The following is a 27,348-nucleotide window of genomic DNA, read 5'->3' on the forward strand; positions in this document are numbered from 1 at the left end:
GAGGCATAAGTCATAACCCATTCCCCCAAAAGCTGAGCAAGTCACATCAAGTCGGCAGCATTGAGTCAGTTCATACGATACGATGCAATAATAATATAAAATCAGAAACAGATATTTTGCGGTGACATTTACGCTATTTGCTTTTCAATAAAAAAATATCAATTGGGGAAAAAAGTAGCATATATATTTTTTTGTCCAACAAAGTAGCATCTATTTAAGACAGCTTTTCCTTGCAAAACATGAGAAGACGTTTCTTCCATTGGAATCCAACGGAGAAAGAGGAGCACAGACAAACGGAGAAGGAAGAGGTAAAGATTCGATCCCACGCCCAACCCATCCTTTTCAGGGCGCATGGCTAAATGCTTAAAGCATGAAACCTCTGTCATTCTTGATTCCTGCCCGATTTTTCATCTTTTTATTTTTTTCTCCGTAGCTTCTCTTCAAATTGCTTGTCTTCCAGAAATTTGCTCATTTTCCTTTTCGCTTCCTCGAAACATCTTTCAATTTTTATTGAAGATTTGAGGTCGGTTTCCTTTCTGTATTCTTATTTGTGCTGCCAAATTTACTGGCGCTGCATCAGGAAGATTTGTCTTTGGAGATTTCTGACAAAGGGGAAAGTGTACGAGTTAGATTCAGAATTCCTTGATCTGAAGTCTCTTTCTTTGTTATTCGATATTTATGTGGCCTCCATCGACATTTTACTTGCAATTGTGCCTCTCGTGTGTCGGGAAGGATTTCCATCGGTGCCTGATTCGTCAATCTTCTCCCTGCTGGCTGATATTCTCAAATCAATTAGAATTCTCTCGTTATGCTTATCCGTTGTTTGTTCTGAATAAGATTAGAAATATGTAATCATGGTAGCTTTCTCGCAGGTCCGTCATCTGTGTCTCCTCCCACAAATAGATTCTAGTTTCCGAGGTGCGGTGAATTGGCGACAGAGATAGAGACAATCATGGATTATGAAGGTAACGGTTGGATTTGGGACGGGGTATCCTACAGCCCACACCTCTTTGGTGGTCTAATGCTCACAGCTGCCTTGCTGGGACTGTCATCTAGTTATTTTGGAGGGATTGGAGTTCCTTCTCTGCCATACTCCTGGTCTGGTTTGGGAGTTTTCCGCAAAAAGAGAATTGGGAAGAAGCGCGTTCGGGTTTATATGGATGGTTGTTTTGATCTGATGCATTATGGGCATGCTAATGCTCTCAGACAAGCAAAAGCGCTTGGGGATGAGTTAGTTGTGGGTCTTGTTAATGACGAGGAGATTTTGGCTAATAAAGGTCCGCCCGTTTTGTCGATGGAGGAGAGGTACACTTTTTTAGTTTCATTAACGTTTATGCATACTCAGGCTTTTTGTACTATGTTAGGTGATCCTTTTTCATCTACTACCCCCATGTTCTTTCCCCTACCCTTAGGCAAAATCACTAATGAGTTTAATTTTTAAGAATCGATATTTACATGATCTTCTATTTTTCTTTCCTTGGTTGTTTCTTTTTTTGGGGCAAATTCGTGATTTACAACCTACCCGAATTGCTTTCCTTTTGGGGTCTCAAGTTTACCTCTGAAATGTACAAACTTATGTTGGTAATTGTTTCACTCGTAGTTGCTAGCCGCCCATATATTATGTACGACTGGGGCTGAGATTTTGTTGTTGTAACTTGTGAGTTCTTTGGCATTTTGAATCCGCCAATTTGCTCTAGTCATTTCTACTTTAATTCCATTATATAGCCAATGACAACGAAAGAAACTTGAATTGCGTGAAAGACATTAATGCTAATCAAGATTGTAAAAGACAATTGAAGTTTAGAGGAACGTTATATGATCAGTCCCTGAATATTGATATTGTAGCGTTATTAAATGTACAGGATATATTAGGGAATTTTAAATCTGCAATGTGGAAGTGCCCTTCCGATTTGAAAATGTATTTAACCTTCCAGGCTGGCCCTTGTGAGTGGATTGAAATGGGTGGATGAAGTCATTACTGATGCTCCCTATGCTATTACTGAGCAATTCTTGAATCGTCTCTTTCATGAATACAAAGTAGACTATATCATACACGGTGATGATCCTTGCCTGCTTCCAGATGGGACTGACGCTTATGCCTTGGCAAAGAAAGCTGGGCGCTATAAGCAAATTAAACGTACTGAAGGAGTTTCCAGCACAGATATCGTAGGTACTGAGTTTGTCTATCTATATCTGTAAAATGTCAGAAGTTCTGCAAATCATGATTATTTTTATTGGGTTCCTGATGAATAAGTTAAGACCTTTTTCGTTGCAAGTTGTTTTTTTTTTTTTTTGGGTGAACTTCTTTGCAAGTTCTTGTTGAAGCAACTATTCATTGGCAAGAGGAGAAAAAGAAGGAAAAAAACTCTGTACATTTGTTTCTGTGCACACCTGCAAGTGTGACAATTAAGTTATTTAAGCTCAAAAGATTATCTAAGGTTCTCTCAAATTCGTAGAGCATCTTAATTGATGTGATTCTCTTGTACCCAGCTAATTTCAGCACATCATTTTTGTGCTTATCATACATATTACTGCTAATATTGTGTCATTGCAGGCAGAATACTTTCTTCTCTGGGAGATACGAAAGTTTGTAAAGATCATGATGACAATGATGCAAGGCCTGAGGAAGAAAGCCAGTTGAAGGGTGCCCATTTGGCGCATTTCTTACCAACTTCCCGACGCATTGTCCAGTTTTCAAATGGCAAGGTATATTTTGCTGGTGTGGCCTAACTGTGTTGTTCTGTAATTCTACTAATCAAATTGGTGGATTTTAGTCTCTTGCTATATTTTTTATTGTTCCTCTTCTGACGTCATGTATTCTATGTTGGTTGATCTAATCCAATAAATGTCACTTGTTTACATTTTGGGCTTGACGGTCTTTACATTTTTTTACTGTCTTTTCATGGGTAGGTCTTTGCATCATAGTGCTGTCCTTGCCATTCAAGAGTGGGCATGATGAGTTGTGAAGTGTCTAATCTTGAATGGATTGGCCAAAATTATAAGATGTCTCTTTCTCCCATTTAGGGCCTTTCTACTGTCTTATTTAACTTCAAGTTTTGGAGAATTGGGCAAAATTTTAATTTCTAGCAGTGGCAGATTCTTTCTTGATTCTCAAATGACACTTTCAGCTAGATTATATTAGGAAAACAGCTAATGCAGATCACATTAGAATTCAGTGCAGAATAAAGCTTCAATGAATATTTATTTGTGTCTATTAATACATTTAGAGATATTTCAATTGATTGAAATATATATGGAATTTTACGATATAGTTTTTATGTGGATGGATACACACACACACACACACACATATTATATGATTTGGACCTTTTGGTTAGTAAATCTCTATGTCTAGAACAGTGGTGTGACTTTTGAAACTTGCAGAGCTCTGTCTTCTTACATTCTAGTTTTGAGGGTTTTTCCCCATTGAAAAAATAATTATTGACTCCTTCCTTATTATAGGGCCCTGGACCAAATGCTCGTATTGTTTACATTGATGGGGCATTTGATCTCTTCCATGCAGGACATGTTGAGGTAAACAGATTTATACATGGGTTTAATTTAGTATTATTACAGTCAAAAATTAAATTTTATCATAATATGAAAATATATTTTAAAGGTAAAATGTGATCTAATTTCTATTATAGTGTATGATTCTTTAATCATTATTTCATTTGCTTTCAGATTCTTAAGAGGGCTCGGGAGCTTGGAGATTTTCTTCTAGTTGGTGTCCACACTGACGAGACAGTGAGGTATGCAGTTTGTTATCATGCAAAACTTGACTTTATGGAGTTTATTTTGGTATTATCTTGAAGAGTAGATAAAACTTTCCTGTAGTGAACATCGGGGGAGCCACTATCCAATTATGCAATTACATGAACGTAGTCTCAGTGTGCTGGCTTGTCGTTATGTAGATGAGGTCATTATCGGTGCGCCTTGGGAAATTACAAATGATATGGTAAGTTCCTGTTGTCACATTTTTTGAATCACATTAAAGCAGCTATCATTGTATCATTATGGAAATATCTTAGTTGGAATTATTCCTAGTGTATGTGTACAGAAACCGACTTTTTGTACATTTAAATTGTTAATTAATTTCAATATGACTGCTGTATGATGATTTTATGGATAAATACGAGCATACAACCTAGAGAGAGAAGGAGGAAAGGTTTCATCTTGATAAGTTATTTGTGATGATCGGTCAAACCTTAGTGAGTAAACGAACAGATCCTTCCTCTTGTTTCTCACCATCAGGCTGTTATTAATGAGTTGGAAGTTGGATCTGTGATGTTCCCTGTTGTGTTGTGTCACCGTCAAAGCTATTAGCCTGTCTCTTGTTTGCTTTGATGTTTCGGCTAGCAACTGTTTCATGTTTTTTCCAGGCTTGTCTATCCCATCTGATCTCATCATCAAGGATAATTTCTATTTTCTTTGTGTATCATTTACATATGACGAGGTGTACATTTGTTTCGAAACAGATTACAACTTTCAATATCTCCCTAGTTGTTCATGGCACAGTCGCAGAGAAGTCACAAAATGTAAGCTCATTCATCATCTGTAAGCTCACATGTGATAAAATACCGATTTCCATTTAACATGCCAGGAAAAAAATATTGCCTTGCAGTGTGATATTGATCCATACAAGGTACCAATGATGAAGGGAATATTCCGGTTGCTCGATAGCCCAAAGGAAGTAACCACTACTTCAGTGGCCCGAAGGATAATGGCTAATCACGAAGCTTACAAGGTAGTCTTAATTTTATTTGCTTTCTTGATATTGGAGCAACCCTCGGGTTTCGCATCAATGATATTCTTGACGCATGATCCTAAACCCCACCCTTTCCTTTTTGGGGAAAAAAAAAAGAAGGAAAGCGAAAAGTTATAGTGACATCAAATATTTTTGCTTCCACTTTTGCTTGTGCTGCAGAAACGCAATGCTAAGAAGGCTACGAGTGAGAAGAAATACTACGAAGAGAAAAAATATGTTTCCGGAGACTAGCTGTATATATATAGACGTGTTGGAGCATAGTTTGGTGCTGCACTTTGACTTACCTTTATCACAATTGGTGTCCTATGGATAGAAAAGGAATGATATTTATTTGAAGGACGTGTTCAGAGGATGATACTTCACGAAAAGGCCTCACAAGAACATTGGGAAACCATCATGTTTTTCCATTTTATTTATTAGGTGGCTTCCTTGGTGGTATACCTCCTCCCATTTCTGTAGAATTTGGATTTTTTTTTTGTTGTCTTACATATGGGGGGGGGGGGTGCGCCACAACCCGAGTTTGTCCATTTAAACACAAAATTGACTAGTACAAGTTTTGAATGTATCATGAATTTTCCTGCTATTTGATTTTCAATTATAAGCAGTTTAAAATTATTCTGAAAATTGCGCAGTAGAAGCACGTGTTCGAAGACGATGCATTTCTAGACGTTGAGAGTCGGACACTAATTCCTAGTTATTTGTTAGAAGCGTCACTGCATTTGATTTACTTTTGGGTTAAAGTACAAATATATTCATTGGTTGTTATTGATTGTTTAACAAACATATTAGTCAAGAAAATATTTGAAAAGTTTCTTCGATGTTTTGACCTCCACCTTCTTAATCTCCTCTCCGTCTCCCACGCATGGTTAATTTGTAATCACGGTGTTCCTAATCTATAACTAGTTAGCTTCGAGGCAAAAGTACAGACAAAGAAGAAACCAAAGAAAATGATAGCGGATGAGGCAATTGGCGGAGCAGCAGCTTTAATACTGAGAAGGTGCTACCATGAAATTATGCAAAAGACTTTATAATAGCGGACATGGTTGTGGGGAGTGAAAATACCGTGCAACACATGGGATTGTTTGTTAAATGATTAGCATTAGTTAACTTAATAACCATGGCATTTTTTATCATTTTGAAAACTTCATATATACTTCCGTATCATTTTAACTAACATGTTAAACAGTTAATATTGTTTCATTTGAAATCTAACATTTCATCATTGCTCCACAAGCAAATAAGAAACTTTTCTAGAATTAAATGGAATAGAGTGAGAGAGGTTAAATGCATGTATTATTGTTTTATGAGAATTTTTCCAAAGTGAGAGGAATGATTTGGGATGGCCATTTAAAACATCGTTAGTCATTTGAAAGGCCCTTTTTCCTAAGATGGAATGACTAGAAATAAATTGCACAACTACCGCTTATTCTTCTCACCCCTTCTCTCACTTTCTCCTCCCCCACCATAAAATTACAAAAGTATAAGTAATCTTATTCCATTTATTTTATAACAACTCTCAAAGATTGTTAAAATGAAATCCCCACCCCACTTTATTCCACACCATCCATGGCTGTCCCATTCCATTCCATCCTAAACTCAACATATTCTTAGAAATGCAAGACTGAGGAAAGCAAACGCGGAGTTGCTATCTTCTTAATGCCTACTTGTGTGTGCCCACCAAATTGAGAGGCAAGCCAAGGCACAACAGTCAGACGATCGTTGAGTCTGTCATCTAACAAAATACTCACATCGATCGCTTATAGGGCAACCACCATTTCAGCTTTTCCTAGACATCTTTGCATCAAATTTGTCATATAAAAAATATTTACATCAATCGGCTATACCAATACCTTAGACTCAATCTAAGTGCTTCATATATGAAAGACTTACTTTGAGTTATATTTTAAATTCATGTAAGCAACTGAAATACATACCCATTAAATAGATGTAGAGCTGTTTCTTTTTACACGAAAATAATTTGTTCCATTACACAGAAAAATATTGCTGATAACGAGGAAAGGTGCCTTGGAGGCAACAGAATTTTCCAAATTAAACGTTGGGATCAGGAGTAAGCAGGAGGATGATAGAAGAGTAACTCAACATTGGATAAAAGTTAGCATCAAGGAATTGAGCATACTGTTGCACTGCAATGTCTCTCTGAGGTAGGTCTGCTGCGAGAAAGTCATAAGGTGAAGACTTACTGGTGTCTACCAGGGGCTCCCATCTGGATCCAGGACGCCCGGGCAAGCTAATTGTCACCGGTAAATGACTCGTATTGAAAGCAACGTAAATTTCTCCCTTCACCGAGTCAATCTGGGTACAAGTTTATTCCAAATAAGGACACAAGTCAATCATTCACGGAGTATTCCAACAAAAGGAGGATAAATATGTTTTAAGCCTGGAACTCTGGTGGCATATGTTGGAATGGAGAACTTGATGGGCAAAAATTTTAAACCTCAAAACTATTACATAAATGGACTGAAATAATTTGTGAAATAGGAAGGAAAGTAACCTAGGAGCCAAGTACAACTAACAATATGCAAACCTCTCTCTTGAAGAATGAAACCAAAGAGAGAAAAAAATAACAGTAAGAGGAAAGAATAGCCCTATGTGATGTAACTCAGTACTAGAAGAGGTGGTTGTCCAAAGACTGCCCAACCCCGTATACGCCAAAACTCCTTTTTGGACAAGGGTGGAAGAAGCTTCCTGAAGATCTTTCAAGACCTACAGAGCATCCCAGCACAAAGCAAAACTGAGCCAAACATATCCTTCCACAGTATAGAAGCATAGTGCCAAAACTCCTCTCAGCTTCTGGCTTTGCAAAACAGTTCAAGTTTTCACATATTTCAGCCAAGACATCATCACCCATTGAATTTCGCAATTTTCAATCCATAATGATCTCACTCCCATTATGCATCAGTAACCAGCGTCAAAACATATTCAGACAAAGCAACCTCAAAGTCAGAACCAAATAAAGCAATAGTGACAATAAGATGAACAGACATCAAAATAACAGAGAGGCTTCTAAGGACACCTGGCAACTCAACATTGTAACAGCTTGGAAAGACTTATGATACTGGAACTCATGCTTTATCGAGTATCTTATTCTATTTTGAAATTGGTTTATTCTGCAACAACAAATGCTAGTCACAATATGAGGCTTGAGAAACAAAGAGAAGATATGTACAAACGAGATATCCAGCAACAAGAAGAAGGAAAAGGATTGAATAGAGGAACTCCCGAACATTTAGCGATCTCAGACATCAAAATAACAGAGAGGCTTGTAAGGACACCTGGCAACTCAACATTGTAACAGCTAAATCCCAATGTTTCACAAAGCAAGCATGCGGCCAGGAGGGGTGGTAATCGTAAGAATTACTCTACAAAAGAGCCCAACCCCTTTATCGCTACTGCTACTTCAACACTTGCAGCTTTCAGGCTCTCCCTTCAAGCAAGAGAGAAAATCTATGGAAGACTACATCAGTGAATTACTCTAACAAAGAGCCCAACCCCTTCATCACTAATGCTACTTGAACACTTGCAGCTTTCAAGCTCTCCCTCAGAGAGAGAGAAAATCTCTGGAAGACTACATCAATGTCCATGAGATCACATAACCATACAGAATTAATCCATACAATTATCAGCCACAAAGCAATCCATTCTCTAACTTTTTGTTTCAACATAATCCCCTCACATGCAACCACTGCACTACTAGAACTAACATGGCCTCCTAGTGGCACCCATCTCTTATCATCTTTTAATTTATTTACAATTTTTTCAGTACTTGTGGCCAAACAATCATTCCCATACAAGCACCAGCAACATGATCCAGTGGCACAAACCATAGCATCCAGTATTCCCATTCGAATTTCATTGTTTCTAATAGTATAAGAGAATCATTCCACATGTTTACACCAGCCACCCAAATCTCATACAAGATCATGTGTAAAGGGAATAGGCCATACCGAATTGAGAAATTCAAAACCAAATTTTTCGTTACCTCACCCTTCCTGTTCAGACTTGCCTCATTCTCCCAAATATTTGAGTTCCATTTACTCTACTATATGTCCTTTGTGAGAACGGAGACCCATGAGGCCTTTAGGTCCTCCACTAACCTCCACGGCCACAACAATGTAATCACTGGTTCGTGACTTGAAAGTGATGCAGTGGAGGATGATCTTGATTCAGATCTGTCAAGCTTCACAGAACTAGAGAAAGGCAAATTGACGAACTCCTTCCTCCATTAGCCAAAATCGCATATCCCCTACCTCTTGCTCATCAATGGCCCTAGCAGAATCCTTTCAATCCAGATGCTTGTTGCTAATCCTCAATCGCCTAGCAGAAGCTGTTCATCTTGCCATCTTTTCTTCGCTCCACGCCTCTAAAGACTTCTGAACATCAACGATTAAACCTGTTGGCTTCAGAGAGACACCCACATCGACTACCCCCATAACACACATACAAAACCAAACATCCTCTCTCTCAGCAGATGCTGGAGAGAGGCAGTGGGATCACAACTCTCATGAACAGAGAGAGATGAATGCCACACAAGGGAAACCCAAGGGATGGACCCTCACGAAGGAGGGAGAAAAATTTTCACTCAAGCTGTTTATTCAAGTTTTTTATTTTGAGAAGTACAATGCAATAATGAAGCAAAAGATTTGTCAACTACAAGGGATATGAGCAAAAACAGGATCATACCATGGTAAAAGCCACAAAGCGGCTAGTTTCAGACCAGTCAGGCATTCCAGGAACATGACCGTGCCATTGCAGCCTCTCTGATGTAGCGAAGTCTTCTAAGCCCAATGACTCACATTCCCTGAAGGATCACAAAGTCAGAACATAAGATAAAAGAGTCCGAAATGAAAGTAAAAGATCCTTACTTGCGAAACTTAGTCATAAGTTGGCAGAATCTGAAGAAGTCTGATGAGGATTCTTCCTTTTTATCCCATCGGAAGTAATTAAGCTGCCAAAAAATTGAAAATAAACCTATAGAAATAAAGTATGGCAAAATTTGCAGTTTTCTAGTGGACAGAGAATCACATAGTTATCATGACAATATGTATTGTTGTTGCCCCCTTTTGTGTGTCCATATTCATCGCCCATATAAATCATCGGAACTCCCTGTCAAATTTTTGTTCAATGTTAGTAAATAGTAATCCTGATCCAGAAGCATAAAAATGTTGGCCCTCCCATGTTAAAAGGCAAGCAGTGATAGGTTAGCAGGTTTAACAAAAATTGTAGACCCAATGTAAGGATTAAAATAGATATAATTTGGATCGTATTGGTGTTCCATCTTCAGGTTCAGGGAAATCATGGGTAGCTCAGATGCAGACTCGTGCAACAGAAAATAAAAATATACAGATAATCACAAATGTGGAGGTTCTTAGCTGAATATATCACAGTTGAATCTAAATGAGGAGGTTCAAAATAAAGTGCAGATTTTCCAAGGAAGCCCACTATTCAAGATGGGAGCTGACTCTTCTGCAGGAACCTCCCTGGACATAGGATAACTCGGTTTTATCTTGTTTGATTAGTAGCACGTTTGATTTCCAGGTGTTAATTTTTCAAGCTTGTTCCTTGCCCTTGTATCCAAAATAAATAAATAAATAAAGTGCTGAAGCTTCTATTTCAGCACCATATCCCAATAGTCATTTCCTTAAGAAGCCCTAACGATTTTGGAATGGAAGGTGCTTATTGACCCACATAAGACGCTCTATACTATGGTATAGTTTGCTGAATACAGTTAGAACTTCGACAGCAGTTATCTGCATTCCTACCTTGAGGTCAAATCAAAATGCTTTTAAAGGGGTTGAAGACATTATAGTCTCCTCACACCTCACACAACCCATAAGACTAGCCTTGGCCTATAGGTGATGGGGCCTGTCACTCTTGCCCTTTCCATTTCAGTAGAACAATTAAATACCCTTGGTTCAATTAGACTCCCAGTTTCTCTGTATTTACTTCTTTTTTGTTGGTATAATCTACACAAGGAAGTTGACGAAGTCCACCAATGATCCATTCACATTAGTTTCACAGATCAGTTTCTACAGCTATGCATTATGACAGGAGTGACCAGCAAAATTAACTTCCATCAAATAAAACTCCAACCTGAAATACCAAAATCATAATAAGGTAAGTTAAAATGTAAGTGTTTATGGTCCGCAAGGAGCTACAGGTGCACCACGAGTTGTTTAAAGTAGCCTGACCTGGGAAACCATGAGAGAAAGGAAGAAATTGCGCATTTGTCTCTTTCTTAATTTCTTCACTGAAGCATTGGCAAATTCTCCCTCCTACATTTAAAAAATGAAAAATAAAAGAAGAATTTTTATTAGGAGGAGAAGAATTAACATGTATCTAGTAAAAAAAAAAATCAGAAAATCAGAAAATACAAAAATAAACTTTTGACAGAAACAAGTAACCAAAAACAACACTATGAAGCCTAACAATGTAAACCAGCAGTACACCCTCTTTGCATATTATATAAGGAGTTCCACCTTAAGGGCTGTGTGCTGAGCACCAAAGGGCAGCTGTCCGCACACAGTTCATTCTGCTAAAAAGCTAAATGAGAAGATACGTCCTTGAAGATGCATGCATTGTATACACAGTTACATTATGTCATGTTTAACATGATATGTATTGATAAAACAAGAATACCATTTCAGGATTAAGAAATTCTTTAAATCTATGCGTATCAGCTTAACTAAAACTAATTCAAAACTGGCCAGATTCAACAGATAGAGTAAACTTTGTGAAGAGATCAGGCAGGAAATGGTAAATGTATAAATATTAAACTAATGCACGGAAGACAATCAGAAAGACTGATTTTCTATGTTACGTACATAATGCCACTTAATTAGTAAACATTGAATTATATATACAAAAGCATAATGATGAATCAGAAGGCAGAACACTTCATTGTCATGGTCAAAAGCCCTGAATCGAATTGTATATAGGCTTGAAGGAGTGGGGGAAAAATAATATGAAAAAAAAAAAAATTTGACAGATTGTAATGAATGTCCATATCAGAAAAAATTGAGCACAACCAAAAATTTAGAATTACTGATTGCAATATGCAAGTATCTATTAAGTATGATCAATAACATAAATAGTGTTGTTTCATTCAAAAAATAAATAACAACATAAAATAAACATTGCTTCAGATAGTAAAATTAGGATCAAAATTTAAAAATATTCAGGTCAGTGAAACAACGAAGTGCCACCAAGCATGAGAGGAAAGCAGAAACGCTACAGGGTTTGTTTAAATGCAAACCAGAGAATGTCTCTTAACATTTACCTGCCCACAATTCCAGCTGTTGTTATGATTTTCGCCATCGTTGTTGTTTTCTCCATTGGCCAAGTTATGCTTGTTGTTATAGGTCACTAAGTCAGCCAAAGTGAACCCATCATGAGCACATATAAAGTTGATACTGTTCCATGGTTTTCTCCCACCTCCCTGCGTCAAAATACAGTTAACATTAACCATATGAAAGCATACATCATGAAATAGACAACTGCATTAACATTAAGGTCACCTGGATAACAACAACAACCAAAATCAAATAATATGAGAAATCATTGACCTACAGCTAGCTTAGGTGTTTTTATGCCATTTAACAAAAAATTAAAAGAAGAGGACCTATGTAATAAAGAGGGGGTTGTTGCACAAAAGGAACTAATAAAGTCACAAGAGACAACAGAAAAACCTGATATAAATTAGGACTCCCACAAAGGCATTCTGCAAATGCTCCAGCAAAGCCATCAGTACCTTTGATAAATTGACGCACCGTGTCCCTGTACTGCATATGACAAAATATCTTCATATAAATGGTCCTCACTCATCATGACAAATGTATGTCAATGTTAATATTGTAGATCATGACTTGCTTTAGAAGTTTGGCAAGTTATGTAACAGCAAAGAGAAATACTGATATTGCTAGAGAAGACCCTAGTTAGAGGATTATCTAAACGCATATAACCACTTTCGATTGAGGTAAGAAGCCCGCAGAAATTGGTTAAACTCTAGCATTTTGACTTGCATATGGTCAAGATGATTGCAATCATATCCATTGATGAGAGCACTACTCCCATGGTATAATGGTATAGGAAAAGAGGAAACAACATGCATTGACAAGACAGCAGGAGGGCTCCCAAAAGTTTAGTGACATTTTAGGCATGGTCAATAGGTTACCTTCCCATTCCATTCTGACCAAATACCCCAGTGAGGGAATGTGCCAACTTGGTACAGGCCACCAGTATCCCAGGCTTCGGCTATAAGCTACCAAGATGAAATTAAGACACTCAGTTTCTTTGCTTGACAATATTTAGTGTGTACATATAAGCTAGTTGGTATAAATCAGCGAAAAAACTAATCTATATAAATGATAATGATATAACTGACAAATCAAAACATTTTAATAAAACAAAAATAATAAAATCATATATTAGTGCAGATCATGGTTCCCTGGGCATTTGCCAAGGTATTCAATCTGGGCATGGCAAGGATACATTGCGTCTCCTAATTGTAACTCCTCCAACTTCAAAAGGTGATGAGCTAACGAGTGTCTATTGCAATTAAAGCCTCTATCCCTGAAATAATTTTGTTTACCTTCTTTAAATCATCTTGAAATATTTAATTAGCCTTGTCTAGCTAAAGAAATTAGACTACTTGGTCCCTTTTTGTTGATAACCACTTAACTTCATGAATATCATAAACTTCAAATATTGAATTTAAATATACTAGAACTAAATAGGCTAACTGTATTCTTTATGACATGCACTGCTATTATGCTGCTCTACAGGTTGTATAAGTGGCATTGTATAAATAGGCAAACCACAAGCCTAACAAGTTATATTTCCTATCAAGATTCCTCTTCCTCTCCCCACCCCCACCCCAAAAAAAAAAAAAAAAAAAGATATCAATTTAAAAACGATTCACCAATTCCTTGAATTTCTTCAATGACATGTAAATTACTAGAAAATGATAGCCGATCCTCATCATGGTAGAGAATTCGTCCTTGAATGAATATAAATCAAGCCTTGCAATGATAAAATAATTAAGAAAACCTTCACTTTGCAAAGTATTGGATCGTTGCTTATCAGGTCAATCAATGGGGGGCTGCTAAGTGGGGTTCCTGTTGTCATTGAGTCAGCGTCTATCGAAGCACCAAAAACATTAACTCCATCCCACAAACTGATGACAAACAGAGAGAGGAAAATAAGAACATCACTCTCCCCAGTAATATCTGAGTAATAGTGCACTATATGATATAACCTGCTACATCTGGTCAAAATTGAAGCAAGATCAAAGCGAAAACCATCCACATGCATTTCTGTTACCCAATATCTGTTGCAAAAACCGGGAAAAAAAAAGGTGAGATCCTCAAACAATATGATAACAACCTGTAACCCCAAGGAATAACAACTCAAAGATATTTGATCAGAACGCAAATCAATGGAAGATTATTTAACATAATAAATATAAAGGATGCATGTGAAAACAGGAGTTAACACTACTGATTCAGAAAAAAGATAACCCTGGACAGGATATTAGTTGTGTTGGTTATGCATGTTATCCTTTGTTTGGAAAGAGACTTGTTATTCCAGTTTCTTTTAGTCACTATTTTCCTTCCTACAATTTCCTTGTGCAGAGGACCCTCGCCTGTCAGAATCAACAGACATTTTTGCTTTTTATTTTTTCCTCACAATAAAGACAATTTTTAATCCAATACTGAACTCCTTGGCTCCTTGTTTTTCTTGAATATCAGTCGGGAATCTGTTAGGATTACTTTTGGAAACTTAGGAATAAACACGGAAAAGGGAAATATACTTTTTGATGTTCAGAACTTTGACTAAGCTTCCTGCCATTTTGGAGAAAGAAAGAGAGGTAGGGTAACTGTAGAGTTCTGTAGTCGAAGTCTATGAGATAGCCTGTGAGAGTCACTTTTTGGGCCTTTAGATATTCACACTGGTTCAAGGGGAGGGCAGAGAAGAATCTGAATTGTGGCTTGGCCCTTGGGGGAGGAGTGCAAACCTCTTGGAAGTTTGGCAAACCTGTTTGTGAGAGTTGTGTCTGTATGTGATTTGTATCTGTTGTTAGTGGTCATCTGTTGTGTTGTAATCTGTATCACTCTTGTATCAGTTCCGTTAGTGTGTTTGTTGTGTAACAGAGTAGTGTTTATCTTGAACGTATTGAATTGTATCCCTTGCTTTTACTTTTTGAGTCTAATCTTCCCTAATATATTCAAGGATTAGTGTTTTCCAGTCTTGGGTCATAACAGAATCAAAGTGAACATTAGAGCAAGCCCAAGAGTGCTTAGACTGCAAATATCAGAGCATAAAGAATCTCTCTTAGCTTGTCTTAAGATAGTGCGTTTTAGAAAATGAATGGAACTTGAATTGAAACTATTCAAAACCTTGCTTCCGTAAAATTCCTTGTTTGAATAATTAATCCTCAAACTAGAATTAGCACATTTTGGAGTTTGTCACAGTACCTTTTAATTTCTAATAAATTGTATCATATTTAGGGCTTATTAACAACTTCATTAATTACATAATTGAAAGTCACATTTAGGTAGCCCCTCTTGGCTGAATTAGGGGGACACAAAGCATTTTGTCTTTCTTAGGGTAGTAAGCTTTGATATGGAATTTGAATGAAAAAAGTGTTTCAATTTTTAGCTGCTGGGTTCTCTGTTCCCGTTCCATAAATTGATGTGCCAATCATGTCCGTATGAAATCATCAACAATCTAGGGGATGTCGATGAATATCTTTTGTGATGGGTTTCTTTTCACACACCACTAAATCTGACATTTATGATAAAAATATGCATGTATGCCTTAACCAGTCACTATAGATTCCCATTCCCTAGAAATAAAAGTCAACAATCTTTTAATAGCCAAATAGGATGAAGTTTTCCGAACAAAAATGAAACAGGATATTCATGCTAAAAGAAGTTTAAAAATGGTAAAATATAGAGAGAAACTGACTTCATAAAATCAAACCACTGATAATCATAATAAGCATACCTTAAGCAGTCCACTATAAATTGCCGCACAAAAGGATGGTTGCAATTGAATGTGTTCCCGCAACCTGAATAATTATAGAACTGCCCCTGTAGAAAACGAGTATTATTCTAAATATCATGTGCCAAAAGCATTGAACAATATGAAGTGAAAACATATATGACCATCATCTAGGAAACTCAAAAGTTAAAACCAAGGAAGAAGCATAGATTAAATGTGCTAGTGCTTACTAAGACCAAGCAATAAACTTTGCCTGGCCAGACAAAATTCAGTGGTAAAATGAAACCTATGTAGTAATCTATCTACTTTAATTGTTTTCTTTTATAATTTATTGTGCAGTCATATATATATATATATATATATATATCCCTGGAAACAAAGGCACTAAAGAAGAGAAGCTGCTGCATTGGATACAATGGGAAAGATGAAGTATAGGCTGAAAAATGGGGAAGCAAACACGTTTTTGGAATTATTACAATATATGTAACAGAAGAGGGGACAATTGACCATCAGAATTTCCCTGTCTACTTAAAGGAGAAGAGCACCTTCGGCTTTATATTTTTCAGTTCAATGAATGAAACATAATATGCACCTGAGCCATTGCCGGACTGGAAAGAGAACTAAGATTTGCTTCTAGCTACTGGATTTTGGCAGCACTCTCCAACTGCTGGTTGTTTCATGTCACTTTTGAATTTAGCTTAAAGTAGTGCCCTTTATGCTTTATGTGTTTTTTTGTAAAACGAATTTAGTTTACCTTAAGCATTCATATCTTTTCTTTCCCTGAAAAATCTCAAAAGTTCTTTGTAAGACGAATTATCAAGATATATGTATAAGATTAAATTCCTCTCCTTGACTGCAGAAAAAAACCCAAGCATATGCATTGTTCATGTCCAAAACGGAGTAAAATTTTATGATTCAGCAAAAATATTGAAGTATTGGCGACTGTAAAGGCCCATACGAGGCCAACAGGCTACTGGACCATTTACATTCTTATTCCTATCTGTTTATCATTTTCTCATTATTTTATTATTATTCAGTTTTTATCATTCCATTAGTTTTAGGTTGCAGAATCTATTCAAATAAGTTAGAAAGATTAGATAGAGAATTTAGAGAGAGGAGCCAACATTCAGTTGTGGCTACCCTGCTTGATGTATTTCCAGCTTCTGTATTGAATTCGATATGGAATAAAATCCTCTACTTTCTTCATAAAGAAAAACGTTCAGTATAATTTATGGAAAAACAGAATGTCCATCGCAAACTTAGAAGTAGAATGAACGACCAAGAAAATGGACAAAGTAGAGATCTTCAGCTCTCATGGGCTTTGTAATCAGTTAAATTGATGTAATAATGGATGGATTACACATACTGTCGAAAGTCTTCTTTTGAACCCCTCCAGAACTTCAAAAACTTCCAACAATCAAATAATTCAAGTGTGAAAGTATTGTTAGGTATACCTTGGGGGCAAGCATGTAATAAATACTATTGTCAATTCCTCGGAAAGAAATTATGGGACCCTTCTCGTTTCCTTCAGCTGTGTGATTGAACACAACATCCATTACAACCTGGTTGCAAAGTTAGCAATGAAAAGTGAAAACATAATTAAATTCAGAGAGAAAAACTACAAATACAAAAGAAACAAAATCAGGTAATCCATGGTCACCTCCATTCCTCGTTTATGTGCCTCTTTGATAAGGAACTTAACTTCATTGACCCCATCCCGGCCACAATTGTTTATACCAGTGGATGAATATCTAATCATTGGTGAAAAGTAATTGACAGTTGAATAGCCCCAAAAGTTCACCCTAAAAGAAGAAAAACACAGCATATCACCATCAGTTGATTATATCATTACAGGAAAACAAAACAAGAATTATAGAGCTGATGTGGTGGTATTTGTAAGAGACCACGAATTCATCAAATTATGCTGCATTATTGAAAGAAACTTCTAACATATTACTATGCAGGATGAAATCGCACGTTCGAAAATGAAGAAAAAAGCTAGCTCAAAGACTTTTAGTAAAAGCCAATGGTTTGGCCAGCACCTACAATTGACACTTCGACTTATTCAGAACAGAAGCCAGTGAGAAAGATTGTAACAATTTCTACAGCAAGCATCAAGTTAGGATTTAGCTCATCAGCAGGATGCTCAAGAAAAAGTAGGATATTATGATTAAATGCAATTGTTTCAAGAATTCTCTTACTTGTAATCCCCAAGTGAAGAGTTGTAGTTGAAGTATTCCAACTCATTGAATTCATGACATGGCATTAATTCTATACAATTGACCCCAAGTTCCTGCAAAAGGATTTATAGCAATTGAAAACTAACATCATGAATAATAAATTAACCGTTTGTGTGAAGTGGAAAGGAAATATCACGGGTGCAATGGGTTGACATATGGGCTTTATTGTAATTATCTATATAGATAAGCATGCATAAACAACTATGGTAGTGGTAATAGAAAGATTATCCAAAGCTGCTCATTTTATCGCTCTTAAGCATCCTTTCAAAGCAGTGGATGTTGCTCATATTTTTATGGATAAAGCGGTCAAGGTGCATGGTTTTCCCAAGTCTATTGTTACTTATCGTAATCCTATTTTCTGTAAAAAATTTTGGAAAGAATTTTTCCGTTTGGATGGTGATGAAAATTATGCTAGGATAATGCATGCTCATCTACATAACAACTTTCATCACCTTGTATTGTGGAAAAGGAACATCTTTGGTGTTCCTTAAATCACATCAAAAGTGTTCATATGCAAAGACAGATGAACAAAACTCAGCAACCATAACTTCATATGACCCTAATCTCTGTACTCAATGCAAAGCTCAGAAACCCCTTTAAAAGTTGATATCACACATTCTCGATAATTCAAAAGGGGAGCTGAACTTTAACCTTTAAAAGGGCTACAAGTTTACCGAAAAATAAAGAGGGCTACAAGTTGACAGTACCATTTAAAAGTTCCATCTTATACCTTCCAGAGGTTTGCATCCATGAAATGGAGACACTTAAAAAAAAAACAGAGAGAGAGAGACATCTAATATGTACTCCCTCTATCCCTTATTATAAGATCCATTTAACTATATTACGTGGTTTAAGAAAATTGTTAAAATTAGTTAAAACTAATAAATACATTGGAAATATACTTTTTCTCCAAATATGCCCTTATTTATAAGTGGGTAGATGTGAGTGAGGGGGGGGAAGAGGAGAGAATGTATGGGAAAAAGATAATGAGAGAGAGTATAGTAATTAAAGATAAAGCGGATAAAAATCTATTTATTGTTTAGACAAACCCAAAAGGGATCTTATAAAAAGGGACAAACCAATTCAAAAAAAATTGGATCTTATAACAAGAGATGAAGGGAATATCAAACATTCATACTTGACTTTATAAGAAACTCACCTTTAGGTGGTCAAGTTTCTCCACTACACCAAGGTATGTACCGGGGAATTCAGTTCTGCTTGACTCATGCTTTGTAAAACCCCGCACATGCATTTCATATATAATAAGATCCTTTTGTGGATATTTCAGAGGTAAGTCTCCTTCCCAATCAAACTGCACATTTCACAAAATAATAAAAACCATTACTCCATTCTATTTGCAGTAGACTAAATGAACCCTTGATCAGGGAAAGTTGGAAATTTACTCATTGAGATCACATGAAACAATTTGAAGTTAAAATGTAGCATTCAAAAAGTTAAAGGAAAAATAGTCTGACATACATACAAACACACAGATATGCACCGAAGTCTTCCCCCCCCCCCCCCAAAAAAAAAAAAAAGAATAAAGTACCTCATCAGAAGAAGAAGGAATCATGCCAGCCATCTGAGGCCAGCAGTTACCGTCAGGCCCTAAAGCACCAAACTCTCCTCTGCTTATAACTGCCTAGACAAGTGAGAGTTATATTAGAGCATACAGCGATACAATAGTAAAAAGAAGACGTAAAAATTTGAAATTAGTCTTGCTTATTATATTACAAACATAGCCTTAGAAGAAGAGTGCTGGCCACTAACTTTTGCATAAGGATCTAATAATATACGAGAAGAATCGTAGTAGTGTCCTTCTTCAGGAAAAAACCTTCCATCAAGTTTGTAGCCATATAGCATATCTTTGAAATCGCCTTTCAGAAATACATGCCAGACATCCCCAGTCTTATTGATCAACGGATCGAGAGGAATGTGCTCCGTTACTCTATTCTGTAACAAATACATTCAACCATTAATACAAGTACGTTCTAATAGAAATCAGCCGTCTCTGAAGTTACTATACTAATGTGATATGTTAATAGTTAAATGAAGCAAGAGATTGGTCCTAGCCACGATATCTATATGTTTTTCTCTTCAGAGAAGACGAAAGCTGAAAAAATGAAAATAAAAAGAAAATAGTAAGAAGGATAGAGGGGAGAAGAGTAGAGAGGAGTGATGAACAGACATGGTGCAAATCAGAGAGAGTGATCAAACAGAGAGTGGCGGAGGTTGCATTGCCAGAATAAATGGCAAAATTAACACCACCGTCACGGAGAGTGGCTCCAAACGGCAAAGGGTATCCTGTGGATATGTGGAACCGACTGGAGAGGGGCTGCTTATCAGCAGCAGCAGCCTCTGTGGCATTGACGACGAAACTCCTGGGGGCGGAAGCAGGGAGGGAAAGACGGGAGGGAAAGCAGGGGCGGGTGGGGATTGAGAAATGGAATGCGGAGGGAAAGTGGGAATGGGGAGGGAAGAGGTAGGGAGGGAAGGCATTGATGAGGAAGGAAAGAGCAGAGTGAGGGAGAGCCATGGAGATTGGAAGAGCTCAGAGATTCATGGGAAGATGAGAGTGGGAGTGGGATGGATATCCAGAGAATGAGGTTGTGAGAGAGAGCAGATGCCACTTTAGTCAGCTGATAGCATGATGCATATATCATAGATGTTTCGACTTAATCCTCAGACCGATGCTGTTACTATCTACCATGCCAATCCCCACTGTTCTTTGGCCCAAAAGAATCCCCCTCGGCTCGCTGAGCGCAGCCGCAGATCCTCCCCCGCGCCACTTCTGCCGCCGCAGTTTTTTCTTCTTTTCTTTTATTTTCTTTCCCCTTTTTTTCAAAAAAAAAAAAATTCCAAAGCTGAGGAAATAGGTCTTTGACGTAGTCATATTTACTGTAAAAATTATTTGAAAATGAGACCTATCAATGACTTTGATTTTTAAATTATTATTTTTATTTTTAAAATTAATATTTTGAGATATGAACTGATTTTTTTTTAAAAACAAAACAAAACATTCTTCTTTTTTGTTATTTTTGCCATCACAAACTTTCATATCCTATTTTTAAAAAGTCTTTAATATACGTTTTTGGCTCAGCACGGGAATGTTGATTCACAACAAACATTAAGATTAATAAAAGACCTATGCTTTTAATTGATATAATCAATGATATTATTGGGGTCTCTTGTTAAAAAGGTGTTTGGTAACATTGAAAAGTGATTCTCAGAAGTATTTTTTTTGTAAAACGAGATAAACTGCTCCACATATTTATTTTATAAACCGTAAAAACACTTTTAAAATTATGGTTTGATTTTTATCTAAATGTCCCCTAAAAATATCTCAGAGCATCATTTTTCCTTTGGAGTACGTCTTCCTCCTTTCCCTTGTCGCTCGTTTGATATAATCAATGATATTATTATGTACTATGGAATTAGTTTCGAATCTCGTTATATTTTTTTTTTTGGGGGACCAAATCTTGTTTTATCTAATTAGAAATAATCTTTAGAATGTAATTTTTTCCCTGTTCATAAAGTTTGAACATTCAACTTTACTCGAGGAAATCGAATTCTTCGTACCCAACTTAACGAGAGTTAATTCTTCTAACATTAAGAATTGATCTGAATTGTTGGATATCAATTGGATGAGAAAGCAATCCAATTCAAGTGCACGCCTGATGTTTAAAAGCTTCTAACTAATTCAATAGATTTATTAGGGACAGCTTGTTTAAAATCTGAAAGGGGAAAAAAACTACTCTAGATGAGAAAGTCGAGGGGAGCTGAGAAAATAATGCATTTTTAGTTTAGTAAATAAGACTTAAAAAAAATGACCAGTAAATCTCGCTCATTCTCGTATTTACCTTAAGATTTTCCCCCAGATCTTCCTTACTCGCCAACTAAAATACCTTTTTTTGGGAGGGGGGTAATTTTAAAAAAACTGAGCCTTAGAAAAAGAGGACAAGAAGAGGGTTAAAACAAAGCAAGGTAGGAAGGAAGTTGAGTCAATGAAGGCAAGAATGGAGTTGATGGCAGGTTGCTTGACAAATGGACGAATGAGGAGGTGACGATGAAGAAGGGAAGAGTGATGATTATAAACGTGAACTAGAGTCCATGGTCAAGAACGGGCCAACGCCCAATCGCATGAGTCATGACCATTGTTTGTCCGGCGCAAAGTAATAAAATGATTTCTAAAATACGGGCTTTTCAGTTTACCAAAATCAAAAAAAAAAAAGTGATAATATGATCTAGCCCAGTGACGAAAAGGATCGCACTGTTGTCGAGTGGTTTTTACCGCAATAACTCTTGTCAGTGTTGCCAGAATCAGTTCGTCCATTCTGGTCATTCGGCTGCAATGACTCCCCGTTTAGATAATAGTCCCCGTCTCTTATTATAACGTCCATTTTTTCCAATTGGTTTGTTTTTATTTATAAGGTCCTTTTTAGGTTAGTCTAAATAACAAATACATTTATAACATAAAAAATAGTTTGACTTTTAATTTGATTCTAAATATAAGATTTCAATTTATTTTATTTCTCATATGTATTTATTTATTTCCCAGGTAGTCTCTATTATCGCTACACATGTTAAATGTTTCACAAAATGGTAATTCTGACAAATATATATGATTAGCAAATATATTTTAAGAAAAACAATATCTATTTATTACAAATAACTAACTAAACTATTTTTTTTAATCTATTCAACTTAGTCTTATAACTCCGCCTATATTGTATAGCCGATCCCAAGCCCGGATAAATGAGGAGGGTTGTGTTAGGCCCTTAATAGCCAACGTAAAAACCCGTCGAATCTCATGAACATGGATCAACGAAGTAATTATGCTAATGCTAGGTCGTTGCCCAGAAGTGATGCGTTGTATGGCTCGAGTACAGTGAGAAATGAGCTAGAGCTGCTGCATCGTCGCCCGGATGTAGTGTTAAATGAGCAAGGGCTATCGCACTCTCTTGGACGGAGGCGACTAAAGAAGTTAGTTCATGAGACTGAGATTAGATTTGGCACTTAGAATATTGGGACGTTGAATGAGAAATCTATGGAAGTAGCAGGAGTTATGAGGGACAGAAGGATTAATATCTTATGCCTCCAAAAAACCAAATGGACTGGAGAAGCTGCCAAGGAACTTGGAGAGTATAAACTTTGGTACACAGAAAGGTGAGCGTAAGGAATGGGGTTGGTATCATCGTTGATGGGACACGGAAAAAGAATGTGGTAGAGGTTAAAAGGTTTGAGGACAGAATAATATCGTTAAGAGTAATTGTTGGGAAGGATACTATCAATATCATTAGTGCCTATGCACCTCAGGTTGGGGCAGAGATACATCTTAAAGATAAATTTTGGGAAGATATGGAGGGTTTGGTTCAAAGCATACCACTTGAAGAAAAAAATTTTATCGATGGGGACCTTAATGGACATGTTGATAAGGAAGCAGGACAATTCAGCGGGGCCCATGGTGGTTTTGGTTTTGGGGAGCTTAATAGTGGAGGACAATCTATTCTCGATTTTTCTCTTGCATACGATCTTAAGATTGTCAACACTTGTTTTAAGAAGCGAGAGGAGCATTTAATCACGTACAAAAGTGGTGTCTCGAAATCACAGATTGATTTCTTTTTGGTTAAGAATCTAGATAGAAGATTGTGTATTAATTGCAAAGTGATTCCAGGAGACGGGGTGACTACTCAACATAGAGTACTTATCCTTGATGTGCGTTTTAAGAGTACCAGGGAAAAGTACCATCAAGTGGCAAAACCTAGGATTAAGTGGTGGCAGTTAAAAGGGGAAAAGCCGGAGTTATTCAAAAGGACTCTTTTGAAGGAAGGAATTTGGGAGTTACAGGGAAACGCAAACATGATGTGGAAAGAGATAGCTACAAGGGTTCATTTGGTAGCTAAAGCAATTTTGGGAGAATCCAAAGGTCTTGGTCAAAGAGATAAGGAGACTTGGTGGTGGAATAAGAGTGTGCAGGAGAAAGTCAAACAGAAAAGAGATTGTTTTAAGGCCATACACTTGTGCAATAGCGTAGAGAACCAGGAAAAGTATCAGTTGGCTAAAAAAGAGACAAAGAGAGCAGTGAGCGAAGCACGTACTAAAGCTTATGAAGGGTTTTATTAGGAGTTAGGAACAAAGACGGGAGAAAGAAATATTTACAAGATCGCGAAGCAAAAGGAGAGAAAAAAGAGAGATCTGGACCAAGTAAAGTGTATAAAGGATGAAGATGGTAAAGTGTTGGTTACTGATGGTGATATTAAGGACAGATGGGAGGCTTACTTTTACAAGTTGTTTAATGAGGAAAGCAATTATACGACTCAGGACTTGCAGGACTTGTTAATTAACGAAGATGATCGGAATTTGGCTTTCTACCGCAAGATACGTATCGGAGAGGTTAAGGCGGCTCTCAAGAAAATGGACAATGGAAAAGCCGTTGGGCCTAATGGTATCCCTATTGAAGTTTGGAAATGTTTGGGCGATGAGGGGGAGGTGTGGCTAACCAAGCTTTTTAATGAAATTCTACGCTCTAAAAATATGCCGGATGATTAGAGGAGAAGCATTTTAGTTCTTATTTACAAGAATAAAGGAGACATTCAAACTGTGCAAGCTACAGAGGGATAAAACTTATGAGTCATACAATGAAGTTGTGGGAAAAAGTGATGGAATATAGGTTGAGGTTGGAAACTTCTATTTCGAAAAACCAATTTGGATTTATGCCAGGGAGATCCACTTCGGAAGCAATCTATTTACTAAGGGGTTAATGGAGAGATATAGAAGTAAAAGAAGATATTTACATATGGTTTTTATTGATTTGAAAAAAGCTTATGATCGTGTGCCAAGAGAAGTATTGTGGGAGGCTTTAGAAAAGAAAGGTGTACGGGTTGCTTATATCAAAGCCATACAAGATATGTATGAGGTGGTAACTACCAGTGTAAGGACGCCTGGGGGGAGACAAAGGACTTCCCTATTAAGATTGGCCTACATCAAGGATCCTCTCTGAGTCCGTACTTGTTCAACATTATTCTGGATGTTCTAACTGAACCTATTCAAGAAAGAATCCTTAAGTCCATGCTCTTCGCGGATGATATAGTCCTTATGGCGGAATCAAAAGAAGAGATAACACTAGTTGGAGTCATGGAGAAGGACTTTGGAGTCGAAAGGTTTCCGTTTGAGCAGGAACAAAACAGAATATATGCATTATGATTTTGGAGGGAGGCAAGGTAATGGGGATTTGGAGGTGAGGATGGGAGAGCAAATTATTCCTCAAGTATCAAAATTTAAATACCTAGGACCCATTATACAGGAGGATGGGGAAATTGATGGAGACATTTCTCATAGAATACAAGCTGACTGGTTAAAGTGGAGGAAAGCTACCGGAGTTATTTGCGATAAGAAGGTACTTGAGAAATTTAAAGGAAAATTTTATCGGACTACTATAAGACCAGCTATGATGTATGGTAGTGAATGTTGGGCAATAAAGGGAAAACAAGAGCACAAAGTCGGAGTAGCAGAAATGAGGATGTTGAGATAGATGTGTAGTCATACAAGAAAAGATAGGATTCAAAATGAAAAGATCAGGACAAGAGTTAGTGTGGCACCTATCCAAGAGAAAATGGTTGAAAATCGTTTAAGATGGTTTGGACATGTGCAGAGAAGGCCTTTGGAGGCCCCGGTGAGGAGGGTGGATCAAACAAGATGGAGTTCCATAAAAAAAGGCAGGGGAAGGCCGAGAAGAACGTTGAATAAGGTCATTGAACGAGACCTCCTAGTTAACAACATATCTAAGGATTGGGTTGTTGACAGAGCACGATAGCGTCGTGTGATTCATGTAGCTTAAGGGTGGAAACAGGCCAGGCCAGGCCTGTTTTGGAGCCTATTGGCCTGAGCCTGCCTGTAGAGCCGGGAAAACGGGCCGAGCCCGTTTAAACCCGTTTAAGTCGAGGGCCGAGCTTGTATTTGGAGCCTTGAAAGGGAAGTGGGCTTAAAAGGGCCAGTCCTGTATGGCCGAAAAATAAACGGGCCGGCCCGTTTAGGCCCGCCAAATTTTTTTTAATTTCTGTCTTTTTTTCTTAACTTAAAAAAGAAACCCTAACATTTTAAACATATCATACTCTTAGTTTTACTTATCTTGGCAGCTCACATAGATAGCATTCACAAAAAAAAAAAAGAATCACTATAGTTGTGCAAAAAAAACCAAAAAATATAAAAATTACAAAATTTAAAACTAGGTATATTCACAAAAATATATTGTTAAATAAGTTGTCAAAACCTATTAAAATACTGTATGTGTAATTTTTACAGTCTTTATTTGTCATTCTCCCATATTTTTTATACTTGAATATAATTGATCAAAAAATCTTTAAACTAAAATAAAGATCTATATCATTTTTATAGTAGAAACAAATTTAGAATTAAGGATGATGGACTCTTTTCTTTTTTATCAATATGACAAATGATTATTCTTCATGTATACTATGTTTGTTAGTTAAACTTTTTTGTTAATTATTTATAATCAAACTAGATCATCCGCATTGTAATTATCTACTGAACTTAGTGCTTATTTAGTTGTTTATGTCTGTCCTCTATTTAGTTTGTTTATTCAATAGACTTTATTACACTGTAATATATGTTTAGACATGATAATGTTTATATTTGTGACTCAATTTTATTTATATTTATACCTTTTATTAGTAATTTTATTGTTTCATTTTTATTATTTTGATAAAATATACAAAAAAATAAAAAAAATTTCATTTTAGTCAAAAAGGCCAAAAGCCCGCGGGCTAGCCCGAGCCCGTCATCTCACGGGCCGGCCCTGCAGGGCCGGGCCGACCCGTTTTCTCAGTACTACTGGCCTGTGGCCTGTTACAGGCTTATTTTTTAGCCTGAGCCTGTTAAAAGGCCTGTATTTTTAAAAAACTAAAATTATAATTATTATTTTTTTAAAAAAGCTAAGATTAAAAAAAACGTATATAATAATTAAATTTTTAGTCTTGTCTTTTATTTAAATTTTAGTATCATAAGTACTATTTTAAATCTTAATTATAATTTATAAGAATATTAGTGAAAACTAATTGTAATTATATGTTAAAATTTGGAATAAGACTACGTTATCTCGTTCTCGGTTTTAGCATCATATATCGATCTGGAGAAAATTTTTTTGTTGTAATGCGGATTAAGGAGCTGGTCCTCCATTCTGTGGCTTATCAATTCCCAGCGTGACACACTAGATACAGCTACAGAGACATGAATCAAATCTTTTGTCTCCGGTTGCCCATATTCTATATCTTGACACAAAAAATTAAAATTAAGACAAAT

The 27,348-nt window shown here is 36.7% G+C and overlaps 2 protein-coding genes across 3 annotated transcripts; one reads left to right on the plus strand and one right to left on the minus strand.

Annotated features, from left to right (window-relative positions):
* Positions 1 to 218: 218 nt before the first annotated feature.
* LOC114747672 (ethanolamine-phosphate cytidylyltransferase) lies at positions 219 to 5,351 on the plus strand. Of its 2 annotated transcripts, none has more exons than XM_028936022.1 (10): positions 219 to 308; positions 873 to 1,305; positions 1,935 to 2,170; positions 2,555 to 2,706; positions 3,463 to 3,534; positions 3,685 to 3,752; positions 3,838 to 3,958; positions 4,479 to 4,538; positions 4,625 to 4,747; positions 4,928 to 5,351. In XM_028936022.1, exons 2-10 carry the CDS (start codon positions 953 to 955, stop codon positions 4,997 to 4,999), a joined length of 1,257 nt encoding a protein of 418 aa, XP_028791855.1. In that variant the 5' UTR covers positions 219 to 308; positions 873 to 952; the 3' UTR covers positions 5,000 to 5,351. The 2 variants fall into 2 exon arrangements, with proteins under 2 accessions (XP_028791855.1, XP_028791856.1); XM_028936023.1 differs by lacking the exon at positions 219 to 308 and adding an exon at positions 539 to 619.
* A 1,198-nt stretch (positions 5,352 to 6,549) lies between these two features.
* LOC114747671 (isoamylase 1, chloroplastic) lies at positions 6,550 to 20,809 on the minus strand. Its single transcript, XM_028936021.1, has 18 exons — positions 20,219 to 20,809; positions 19,801 to 19,983; positions 19,580 to 19,672; positions 19,190 to 19,342; positions 17,992 to 18,083; positions 17,451 to 17,592; positions 17,245 to 17,352; positions 15,794 to 15,879; positions 14,043 to 14,114; positions 13,835 to 13,961; positions 12,960 to 13,046; positions 12,475 to 12,567; positions 12,066 to 12,224; positions 10,978 to 11,061; positions 9,812 to 9,892; positions 9,652 to 9,734; positions 9,470 to 9,587; positions 6,550 to 7,081 (listed from the first exon to the last, which is right to left on the minus strand). Exons 1-18 carry the CDS (start codon positions 20,564 to 20,566, stop codon positions 6,818 to 6,820), a joined length of 2,373 nt encoding a protein of 790 aa, XP_028791854.1. The 5' UTR covers positions 20,567 to 20,809; the 3' UTR covers positions 6,550 to 6,817.
* Positions 20,810 to 27,348: the final 6,539 nt, after the last annotated feature.

The sequence above is a fragment of the Neltuma alba genome, unplaced genomic scaffold (genome assembly GCF_004799145.2).
Source record: "Neltuma alba isolate B1F8T4 unplaced genomic scaffold, ASM479914v2 tig00005401_pilon, whole genome shotgun sequence".
NCBI lineage: Eukaryota > Viridiplantae > Streptophyta > Magnoliopsida > Fabales > Fabaceae > Neltuma > Neltuma alba.